The sequence below is a fragment of the Conger conger genome, chromosome 17 (assembly GCF_963514075.1).
Source record: "Conger conger chromosome 17, fConCon1.1, whole genome shotgun sequence".
Lineage (NCBI taxonomy): Eukaryota > Metazoa > Chordata > Actinopteri > Anguilliformes > Congridae > Conger > Conger conger.
Window position 1 is genome coordinate 18,302,285 of NC_083776.1, and position 12,248 is coordinate 18,314,532.

Genomic DNA, 12,248 nt, shown 5'->3' on the forward strand with positions numbered 1-12,248 from the left:
TCTACGTCTCTTTTGGCAATTGACTGTAACCTCTCCAATAGTGCTGATTAAAGAGCTTTTTGTTGATGTTATCTGTGCATGCCCAGGATATTGATTGTTCCCAAAGGTGCAATCACAGACCTGTGCAAGTCTGAAGATGACGCCTGGCCTGTGCACAAGGAAGACGAGGCATTCAGGAGGGAATCCACGATGGAAATGCAATGGTTCTGGGCCCGTTAAACCAATGCAAGGACCAGAAACAGGTCCAAAAGCAGCCACAGTGGGTGGAAAGTGTATATGACTGGCAGGGACATTTTAATAGAGTGATTGTCTAGGTCATGCGTATTTAAGTTGTCTTACCTATATAAATATCAGTGAAAATGTTTTTTGTGCAAACTGGTCTCAATATGGAGGATGCCCAATTCATATGGATGATGGCAAAATACTACCCTATTAAAAGCCATGCAGTTAGGTCATGAAAGGCATATTAGAATTGGTTGACAAACATGGCATTGGTCAACACAGATGAAATTGATTCCTTCTCTGCCAACAGATGCAAATATATTGACAACTTCAATAACCATGTTCCATTAATAATGTAATGTTAATTTAGAATGATCCAATTCTGTGAATTGAGATAGCAAGTTGTTCCAATAAAGATTAAAGAATGTTGAATACTTTTTTTGTCATCATCTCATTTGTGGCTCAATGCTTTTATGTCATCATTATTCCTGCGCCATTATGTGTGCTGCAAATGAAAATGAATCCCTTATACACTGATAAGTGAGATTGCTGATTCAATAACATTAATTACACTTTCTCAGCTTCAGAAATAAGTGGGGGGGCAGCCTTCGACTTAATTTCTGTATTTGGAGATGCCACCAAGCGTTCAGACAAGTTTCAAAGCTGTTATTTCCAAGAGATTAGAGGACACTATTCCACAATTTAGATCAAACAGTGTTTGGTTGTTCTGGTGAATTTAGGTCAAACAGGGTTTTTTGGTGACAGTCTGCACTTTAACCTCATATTCAGTGTTTCATTTCAAGTCCAATGTGCTGGAGTACAGAGCCAATAGAACAGAACCACTGTTGTACTACTGTCCAATCCTTTCAACTACCCTGTCGGCTTAAGGAACAGGACATTTGTTGACATGGTTTCAGGTCTTGTGGGTGTGCCATCAGCTGGGAGACTTAGCTTGAGCTGTGCTGGAGACAGCTGGATGGAAAGGCACGCGAGGCCCTGGGGAGGAAGGCAGTCATGATAAGATCAGACGGACAGCAACCACTGCAGGCCGTTTAAACTCAAAAACACTTAGCACACAGTATGTGCGGTGCGGAAACTGGTCACCAGCCCAGAGAGAGATAGAGAGAGGGAGGGAGAGAGGCAGAGAGATGGGGTGTCAGGCTGCAGGTGAAACTCACAGTGGTGTGGACCATTAAGCATGTCACCTGTTATTTCATCATATGAATCATATATATCTCATTCCTTGTTCATTTCAACAATAAAAACACATACTAATTTTCCACTTTTTGGACAAAAGATTATATTCTTATGTATTTTTTAGATTGTCTGCCGAAGCTGTTTTTGCCTCATAAAAAACAGCTTTATTCAATATATTCCTTCATATTCACCAGTAAAGATACATAATTTATTCACTTTTCGGTCAGAAGACTTAGTAAATGGAGACTTACAGGAGATTTCATTGTTAATCCCTTGAATTTAAAAGCCTCAAAATGAGCTACAGGAGATTGCTATGGTTGAGTCCTTTTTGCAGAATGAGGGGGAAGCACTACCAAACTGAGCCATGGCCTCATCCCTGCCGCAAAACAAGCAGAATTTCTTCTTCATAGACATGTTGGGGAAATATTTAGACAAAAGTCACAGTCCGATAATTAATAATTCAACAAACTAATGTCCTTTTGGCTGTGAAACTTTTAAAAACCTACGGCCTTACAGATAGCATGTAGATTTTGAATCACATTACTTATACACATTACAGTTGCTATGACAGTTTAAGGGCTACTAATATTGATTGAGATTCAAGTTCTATGAGTGTTATTCCCATGGTCATTCTACAAACCAGAGCCAGTTATTTACCCAAGACATGGGATGGAATCACATATCGACACATGTCAAATAAGTGGGTTGATGAGACAGATTACAACTGAACCGAAGAACCGAACACACGCACCACTTAATACAAAACTATGTACAATTTACAACATTTTAAAAAATTAGTACACAGCCAATCATTTGTTACTGAAACAGGTAACAATATCAAAAATAAAACATTACAAATCGTCCACTAGTTCACAGTGGGAAAGTCTCATTATGTCCGTCCATTTAGGTGGTACTGTACACATAGACAAATACGCAGACTGTATGTACAAAGCATATCTTTGTCTTCTTCCTTTTCTTTCAGCCATCAATGTGTTATTGTCTGTAAATTAAACATAGTAGCAAAATGTATAATTTTGGAGATAAAACAAGAGTAACACTGACTATTTTCTTTTTAACAAAGAACAATCTTTGCACTGTAAATATAAACATTTTATAAAAGCAAGTATGTATTTGAATTAACTCTGCTATATCAGGTCCATAATGTCGCCTCTTCTTTGTTGTTCTGTACATTTAAAACTGTCGTCATACAAATACAAATGTACACAGTAACTGCAATATGTACATGCAAATGCCCTTAGGTAACAACATTCAAATGTACAATAGTTACTTTTTGTAGCATCCACCCTTTCTTTTTTATTTTCTGACATACTTATGTACAAAAACAAATCACAAATATCCATGGTGTCGTGCAGTATCAGCCCTTCCAGACTAACTGCAACCATGTTCTACACAATTAAGTTCCAGATATTGAAACATTATTATTGATGCCTAAATGCATGCATATAATTACAGCTTTACATATCAAATAGTTGTACTGAGCTTCCAATATGACGAGATTGCCAGGTTATTCTCTGTTCATGCTCTATTCATGATCTATTCATCAACAGCAAATGCTGTTGCACTTTTGCGGAACAGCCATTTTAGCTAATTGCTTGAAGTTAGTCCACTGTTTATCCGTTAAAAGCTCATCTTAACTGTATTCGTACTGCCAAAATCAGGCGCAAGTAAATTATTGTCCCCCCCATCAATGAAATCAGATGTGGCGACAGCGTTTGGGGGTTTACATGTTTACTGTTTGCTTGTTTGCACTTCTTGTTGCCAGAACAGAGTCGTCAAGAAATCCTTAAGAATCCATCTCTATGGAGATTCCACGAGTGGTAAGTAACATGCTGGAGAATGGTGCTGGTGGAAAAGAAGAGGTGAATGTGAGGTGAAGAGGGAGAGAGGGAGAGAGGGCAGAAGCCTACCTGAGCAGGCTGTGGAGCGATGGAGGTGGACACACCACCCAGGTTTAGAAAAGGGCATCAATACCTGCTGGAGTCAGAACCAGGGCCTGCAGCAGGTCAGAGAGTGAGACGATGCCCTTCACCACATTGTCCTTATCCACCAAGACCAGGCGGTGAACCTACCAGACAGGGAACCATGGCAACCTTTATACAAATGACCAGTGGCACAGCAAACTAATCAGAAGGCAGTCCTATGGGTTCTTTCCAATCTTATCTTTCTCCGCCTATCTCCTTGTCCTTTGCAAGACCCAGAAATCAATTGAGGTCCACCATCTTTCAGGAAATTCTAACCCAATCCAATGTTCCTTCTAAGAGCTAGAAAATAAAAACTTTTCTTGAGAAAGGAAATATGAGTGAATGACAGTATTTTTTCGGAATGCATATAAATGATCAACCTGTGGATCCACCTCTCCTCCTCTGCCACGCTTCGAACTGACCTTTGAAGGATTAAGGACGTTCCATTTGCCTAATTCCTTTTACGATTTCCCCTCCTTCACTTACTTTTCTTGCATCTCCTGATGAGTGGAGCATGAAAAGGAGAAAGGAAACTAATAAGAAGGTGAAAAATAAGCAATTGGAAAGAGCCGTCTATATGCCTGGTGAATTCTTCAGGAAGGACGGAAGGCTTGTTGACAACCCCAAACCAAACCACCGGCACAAGCGACAGTAGAAACACTCGACATGTCAAGTGACAGAAGCAGCAGGGACCACGGCACAGTCTCCCAGCTGGCCTGGGGTGGTCTCCTGTGGACAGACCTCAGCCTTAGCGATGCGGTCGATGATGGTCTCCAGCGTCTCGTAGGGGTAGCATTTGAGCACGCCCTCCACACAGCAGGCCCGGCCCTGAACGGCCTCCTGCATCGTCATGTTCAGGTGGTTGTAGTTCTTCTGCGCTGCCAGATTCTGCCAAACACAGGGGTGTGGAGAGGAGATAATCATCATTCCTCACTGGGAAATGCAGAGTTTGTTCAGCATTATTTTAATATTTCTGCAATTTCAGAAAGCAGTTGCAGAATTGTTGCATCAATACCCCCGGTGTATTAGTGTGTAGCTGTTATGTGTGCTAACCATTTCAGTCGTGACAGTGAACAGTAAAGCGTAAAGTGACAGTAAACTGGCTGGAAATATTTGAAATAACCGTGAATTATCACAGAAGGATGTATCCACTACACATGCACCAAATATTAATTCAAAGTGAATAATGATAACAACCAAATTTCAAGTCAGACATAAGATCTGAACTGTAAACATCAGGATTGTATGGGCTTAGTCGCATTGCCACCCCACTTCCTCAGCTCCTCCCAAAATGTACCACCCACAAGTAAACAGTATTGGAGAAGGAGAGAGACTTGGAGAGGGACAAGGTCGGTTAAGAGATTTAAGAGAAAAGTTGGGATTCAAACGCAGGATGTTTTCATTGTGAGGTGACTGTGTTATCCATTGCACCACTGTGCTGCCACATAGCTCTAGCTATAAATCCCTCTATACAAAAACTCTATGTGCAAATCTCATGAAACTGCGGAAGGAGATATGCGATGAGACTAAAACATGTATTGCCCCGGCCATTAGGTCAGGACCTTCTTGATGTCTTGAATGATGAATGTTCTGGACCCAATAGCTCATCATACCAGAGGAAGTGGGTGTGTATTGCACCAGCTCGCTGTGCTGTAATACTTACGATCACGTCAAATCGGGAGTACAGGGCGATCACTTTTCCTGCAGATAAAACACAGGAGATCACTGAAATGTTTTTCTAGGAGTGGTGCCAAATGTATTTATTCTACATTTAAAACAATTCACTGCTTCTTGGAATGGCATTTAGTCAATGAAGGAATTACCTAGGCCAGGGAAGGATTTGAAACAGTGGAATTAATCTGCTTAAAGGTATGTCCACACCAAGAACTCAAACTATAATGATAACGATAACGATGTGAGCATCCACACTCATGAATCCTTCTTTAAATAGTCTCTTGGTTATGTTATCTGCCATTTTGAATGTGACACCCTATAAATTTGGATGGATTATGGATGGATCATCCAGCTGGGAAGAAATCGCTGAACTGATACCAATGATATAGTTTGTCTCTGTCATTGTCGTTATAATTGTGGTGCGAACCACTGGAGTTTTAAAGCAATATATTCATAGTTTTTGGTTTAGACGGGCCTTAAGAGGTGCAACTGGCATAGACACCTTCTTTGGTTACCACGGGTAGCGCTGACACCCGCCTCTCCACGAACATGGTGAGAGCGTCGTACACCGTTGCCGTCTCTAAGACCGTGGCGATTTCCTTGAACGTCCCGATTTCCAACTCCTCGATCCGTTTCTGCAAGAAGCGTGGCTTTGGGATCATCGAGCCCTAGACGGAGGAAACATCAGATACTGAACAGAATGCACCAGCATGAGGATCTGTAACTAACTCATAGCATTAAAGGAAAGGGCGAGCCACAGAAGAGTGGGGGTGGGAAGGCGGTCTCACAAAGATATGCAGGAACTTGAGAATGCGCTTGTGCGTCAGTATGTGCAGGACGTTTCCCGACTCCGGGTCGATGACGGGTAACCGGTGGATCTTATTCTTCAGTAAGGAGTAGATGGCGTCAAACAGGCTGCGAGAGGAGAGAGGAGGCTGCTGTCAGATCCGCAAAAATCACAACCACCATCCGTGCAGCGATAGGCAGAGAGAGCGGCCCCCAGTTCTTACCTGGATTCAGGCGTGATGCTGACGAGTGTGTTGAAAGAGTACTGCAGGTATACTTCTGCACCCAGCAAAAAACAAGAATGAGAACAGTAAAGAACTAACCGTTTGAACTGAGTGCATTCATATTCATTTGTGAATGGGATCACCTCTCCATGTCTCAATCTTGTGTTCTTCCAGCTCATAAATCTGTACCTGTGAGAAAAATGTGTAGGCCTGATTAACTATATTAACTGTATTAACTACAACACTATAATTTTACCTGGCTGTGCTACTGCAGTTATAGTGGTTTTTATTACTTCCGTTTTGTTTTTTAACCAGGAAGTCAAACTGAGATATCTGTGGTCTCTGTCTGGGTGTGGCCATATTAAATGTCTTAAGAATACTTAAGAAGAGTCCATTCTTACCATGGGAGATTTGTAGTATCGGTGTAGAATGTTAATAAAATCAGTTATGGTCAGCATTCCTGCAGCAGAAATAGGAGCCATGAAACAAATATCAGAAGGAGTACGTCTTATGGGTTGCACCATACACCACAGGTACAGTAGAGACTGTAGGGCCATGTCCAAATCAGAGCATTTGCCTACTATTGAGTATAAACGTTACATACACACAACCTGCACCATGAAACACAGCTATCAAAGAGCTTCCGTGCCATGTGACCTGCACCAGGTGTCAGAGAAACTGCATTATGTGACCAGAACTACCTTTTGGCCCGAAACATACCCTACACAAGTCCGTGAATGCAAATGGAAACACAAGGCCGACACAATGCTTGGTCCGGATGTACCATACTCAACGTGCATACTTACGTATGTCCCTGTGGAGGTAATAAACTCCAGTCCTCAAGGGGGCGATCCAGGACAGTTATGAGAGATGTAGCGGAAGAAAGTACAAAAGGAAGAAGAAGGCTTCATCCTACTTGTTGCAAGCTATAACAATTTCAGGTGACACATTTTAGAACACAACGACGCATGAAATCGACATTGCGTAGCTCTCAGTGACTGCATTTGCCTACTTGTGTAGGGTATGCTTCAAAGTGTTTTTATGTTTTCGGGGCTTAATCTGTTTCCCAGGGCGCCCCAGGGGGAAGGGCTCGGGGGAGCTATATTTGACCGCAGAGAGAGAGATCACCACACCGACTTGTGCATATGGCAGTTGAACTATACTTAGCCCTGGAGCGAAAGGAACAGTTCTGACCAGGCCTGTAGTTACCGGCTTGTCTATACTATTTAGCTTTTAGGCAAACAAAGCAGTAGGTGCACTTTAGTGGTAGGAAAAGATGAGCAATGCTATATATATATATATATATAATGTTACAGCTTTAGTAAACGTGCAATGAGGAATATTCATTAAGTGTACAGAATACACATCACCTCTCATGTTACATACAGTTGAGCTGTGTTAGCTGATCAGAGTTCACTGTGACATGATACTTATACAAAAAATTATACAGGCAGAACACAACACAGAAAGACTAAACAACAAAAGAGTAAATAAAAAACAAACATAAAAAAATAACAGATCAGCAGTCCCTGAATTGCATAATTCCAATAGTTTTGTATGAAATCTTTTTCTCCTGCACTCTAAAAATGAAAAGTTGCTACACTGGCGGAACCCCTTCAGGTGCCATTAAAGGTTCTCTGAGGAACCTTTTGGAAAGCCTGGAGGAATCTGTTATGTCCCATAATAATAATAATTACAAAATTGCTTGATCACATAAAAAATTATTTATAGTTTAGAATAATGAAACAGTCCATGACAATTAATTAATCCCAGAAATAATAATTTCATTTAAGAAGGTTCTTCAGACAACCCTAGGATGCCTTGGAGAACAATTTTTAAAGAGAAGATCATTTTCAAACTTTCAAAGGTTCAAATATGAACCGGCAACAGAGGGTTCTTAAATTAACTTTAAGGTTCATTAAGGAACCTATAGGGTTCTTTTTTGAGCATTTACTTTTTTGAGTGTGGGATCTGAACAGGGGACAGAGCCCCCTAAACTTTCCAGTTTCCACTAAAACGTTTGCCATTGGGGGATCTGTCAATATGGCTGAAGTGACTCCCATGAACAGCCCCATTGACATGCACAAAGCGCTTTCTGTATGAGGGTGTGATGATCTGGCTTCACAGGAGGTTTTACAGGGGCTCTGCTAATTTCTGTCACACCAACTGATAAAGGCCTGTACAAAATGAAAATGAAAATGGGGGTAAAACCTTGTGGTGCGCCTGTCAGGGTTAAGATGGATTCAGACCTTATTCTTCAGTCTCACATACTGAGGTCTGGAGATGAAGTAGTCTATAACATGGTAAGTACTTCAGTTAAATTTTCCGATGATACAAAACTAGGCGGTTTAGCTAACAGTTTGGAATCTACTAAAGTAATCCAGGAAGATTTCAGAATCCAGAAGTGGGTGGAAACCAGGAAAAATCAATTAGACTCAATTCAATAACTAAATGTAAAGTTCTACATGTGGGAAATAAAAACATAAGGCAGGATTACTTTATGGGTGGTACAAAATTGGAAGGTGCTCAAGTTGAAAAAGACTTGGGGGTAATAATTTTTCAGGTTCTAGTCAATGTGCAGTAGCAGTAAAAAAGGCCAACAGGTTGCTAGGATACATAGCCAAGAGTATTGAGTATAAATTCGAGAAAGTTATACCCTCCGTATACAATACCCTTGTAAGACCACAAGAGTACTGTGTGAAGTTCTGGGGATTGCACAATAAGAAAGATATTGAAGTGCTAGAAAATGTTCACAGAAGGGCAACCAGATTGATTCTTTGTATAAAAGATAAAAGTTATGAGGATACACTTAAGATGCTTAATCTCTTTAAGCTTAGTAAATGGAGGCTTATATCTGATTGAGGCAGAAACACTGTGGGTTTTCAAGACCGGGCTTGATATGGTCCTAGATACTATTTAGCTTTAACTAAGCAGTAGGTCCATTTTAGTGGTAGGAAAAGGTGAGCATTGCTGGGCTGAATGGCCTGATATCACCATTATGTTATGTTATATTGTTATGTTATGTTAAGTTGCTACATTGCAACAACAGTCATAGTCCAGCTACCATTCAAGTTTCATACCAGGTGAAATTAACATTGGAGTTTCAATATAGCAACTTGTTTGCAACTTAATTAGCATGGGAAATCTGCCAAGGCAACCCATGGCTCAAAAATGTTAACTCTCTCCTGGGTTTTAGGACTACAGATACAAGTTACAAGGGTTGGTTGATGTGAGTGGAGCAGAGTGTCAGTGGTTTGTGCCGGAGGCTCTGTTGATGCATGGCTGTGACCTGATTCTGTCACATAGCAAGTTACCCTCAGGGAATGTAAAGGTTAAATGACACTCGGGGTTCAGCTTAGGTTGCCTTACCTACAAAGCACTGCAGCTTGCTGTCCCAGAGAGGAGCAGCCCTCACGCCATTAGCCACCAGGGCAAAGAACGCCTTCTTCACCTGCACAAGTGAGATAGCACGCGCACACACCCACACCTCAGGTTCCAGCGGGACAGGTGCAATGTTCGTATAATTGTTAATTGCTATTGTTTTGTATTAATATTAATATTTCATATCAAATTCATGGATGATTTCTGGGGTTATTTTCGGGGTCTTACCTGCAGTGTGGTGTCGAATATGACAAGCTTGGAGCTGGTGGGGATGGCGTCATAGCAGCAGTGACTCCTCATGAATTTCATGTAGACCCTGGCATCCAGGTCCTGGGCAGCTGGAAGGGACAGCACACCAGATCCCTGCTGCATGTCGGTCAGTCTGTATCTAATCCTTCAATATCCATGCCACACATCTATCCATACCACACGAATATCCATGCCACACAAATATCCATGCCACACATCTATCCATAACATGTGTCTATCCATAACATACAAATATCCATACCGCATATCTATCCATACCATACCAATATCCATACCGCACGTATCCACACCACTCATCTATCCATAACACGCATCTATCCATAACACGCATCTATCCATACCACACATTTATCCATACCGTACAAATATCCATACCATACCTATTTATAACGCACATCTACTGTAACAGTAAATGTTCTGCAAATTTTAAAACAAGATTGCTTTTTATTTTCATTTTTACTGTTTATGAATGATAGAAAATGGAAAAGGGCCCTGTGCAAAAGTTTGGGAACCCTTTTGGATTATTCTTTGTTACTTTTTAAAATGATTATTACTAAGGGCCAGACCCAGGTGATTTACTAATTCAGACTTCAACGAGTCAGGTGAGTATAATTCCAGGGTTGATGAGAAAAATGAAATAGCTTGACATAATATGTGCCATTGATTTGTGATGCATGTTGAGCCAATATTTCAAAGCCAAACAGAAAAATGTCCAATACATCCATGTTACCTGTCTCCCTCATTGCTCTTCCCCTGTCCTGGACGGGATGCTGCACAGTGGAGAACACAATTGTGACCAATCTCAACTGAACAATATTTCCCTCTACATAATACCATAAGCAAGGCTGAGGAAATGGTTAAATGGGGAGCATATTCGATAGCAATATACAATATGTGGTTATCCTGCTGGAAGTAGGGTTGACTGTGCCCATAAAAGGTATGCAGATGGTCAGCAAGCATTCATGTAGGCTGTGGCATTCAAATTATGCCCAATTTGTATTAAGGGGCCTAAAGTGTACTAAGAGAACATTCCCCACACCATTACACCAATAGCCTGACCCATTAGCACAAGGCAGGACGTATCCATTAATTAATGTTGTTTACACAAATAACATAGTAGGTGTCAGGAGAATTATACAGGAGAAACAGCATTGTAGTATCGACTGCATATATATAGTTGCAGCACAGTGGTTTGAGGCTGGGTTAATACCTCAACCCCTTAATAACTAAAACTCATTTTGCCAAAAAATGTGTTTGGAATCATTATAATTTAGAGCGGAATCTAAACCAATCCCCAATTCCCATTGAGTTCCATCCAAATGCAGTAATTAGTAACGGTTGTAAGGCAACCTGAAAATAAGAGTGGTGATTTTAATAGGGCACCGAAATCAGGAATTCATGTCATGCAAAAGGTCTGCAACCAAATACAAAACATGACTTTTATTTCACATTGTTACATTTTCCCAAACATTTAAATGGGGGACTATGTATAAAAAGTGCTGGAATTATTACACGGTGAAACCAAAATGTATAAAAACACCTTTAAGAAAAGCCGGGAATCTGCACTTCGAACCATGAGAATTGTTTGATTACACAAACATGAACATGAAATACAACATGAAAATTTTAAATTAATACTGGCCATAAAAATCCATACAGTAAAAACAACAACCATGTTCTGCAATGGCCATCTCACTTCCCAAACTTAAGCTCCATCCAAAAACCTGTGATCTGAACCGAGAGGGCAGTCCAAGTGCAAACCCAGGGATATCAATGATCTTGAAAAGGAATGGTCAAAAATCCATTCCAAATGAGTTCTGTAACCTTCTCACAAATTAAAGGCTTAATTGAAGACTTGCAGCTGTCATCTATGGCAGTTTAAAGTATTAAACCAGGGGTGCCAATAATCGCAAAACCATAAAAAAATAAAAATTTTATTTGAAATTTGTAAGATCCCATGAAGTTAAGAAAGCAGACTACCTTTCACGTTGGAAAATAAACCTTAATATCAATAATGGTGTGATTTTTAATGTAGTTTACAGTATTTTTTTGTGCAAATTTATCAAGTGTGCCACAAATTCTAGAGGCCACTGTTTAAGCAGACCTGTCTGGTCTCTAAGAGCAGTTGCTTTAAAAAGCAACCACTGAATGGGTTTGTATTAATACTGGGACTGACACACACAGCATACACACAGGTATATGGTCTAGCCTACCTGTGTGAGATGGTCCATAACCGCAGTCCTGTGGTAAAGGAGCAGATTTATAGACTGCGCCTTCCTGTCCTCAGCTCTGTTCAACTGGCCCCGTCCGGAGGTCTATATTGGGAGCCAGTGAGCATGAGGGGGCAGGCAGTGTGGGGGTGTTTTCGGAGGGGGGGGGACTTTCGAGGGGCCTCCAGAGAAAAGGGCACCGCGGACTACTGAGCTCAAATTATCCCAGCCTGGTTCACTGTGACAACACTGACATTATCCAATCGTGCACACACATAACTCAATCTTATCCAATCACGTTG

The 12,248-nt window shown here is 40.9% G+C and overlaps 1 protein-coding gene across 7 annotated transcripts; it reads right to left on the reverse strand.

The window, feature by feature from the left end:
- Positions 1-1,383: 1,383 nt before the first annotated feature.
- Positions 1,384-12,050, reverse strand: LOC133116641 (5'-AMP-activated protein kinase subunit gamma-1-like). Of its 7 annotated transcripts, XR_009705888.1 has the most exons (14): positions 11,950-12,039; positions 10,456-10,506; positions 9,695-9,832; positions 9,455-9,536; positions 6,487-6,545; positions 6,229-6,274; positions 6,086-6,140; positions 5,864-5,990; positions 5,578-5,743; positions 5,065-5,102; positions 4,143-4,289; positions 3,412-3,505; positions 3,165-3,282; positions 1,384-2,419 (listed from the first exon to the last, which is right to left on the reverse strand). XR_009705888.1 is itself a non-coding variant. In XM_061226455.1 (13 exons), exons 1-13 carry the CDS (start codon positions 11,965-11,967, stop codon positions 3,224-3,226), a joined length of 1,041 nt encoding a protein of 346 aa, XP_061082439.1. In that variant the 5' UTR covers positions 11,968-12,050; the 3' UTR covers positions 1,384-3,223. The 7 variants fall into 7 exon arrangements, 6 of the variants coding, with proteins under 6 accessions (XP_061082439.1, XP_061082440.1, XP_061082437.1 ...); XM_061226455.1 differs by having other exon boundaries at positions 1,384-3,282; positions 9,695-9,804; positions 10,467-10,506; positions 11,950-12,050; XM_061226456.1 differs by having other exon boundaries at positions 1,384-3,282; positions 9,695-9,829; positions 10,467-10,506.
- Positions 12,051-12,248: the final 198 nt, after the last annotated feature.

Excerpts from the sequence above, each read along its gene's own strand:
- LOC133116641 (XM_061226452.1), bottom strand. Across the intron at positions 6,275-6,486 it reads GATACTACAAATCTCCCATG|GTACAGATTTATGAGCTGGA; the intron begins GTAAGAATGGAC and ends TTTTTCTCACAG. Across the intron at positions 5,744-5,863 it reads TCAAGTTCCTGCATATCTTT|GGCTCGATGATCCCAAAGCC; the intron begins GTGAGACCGCCT and ends TCCTCCGTCTAG.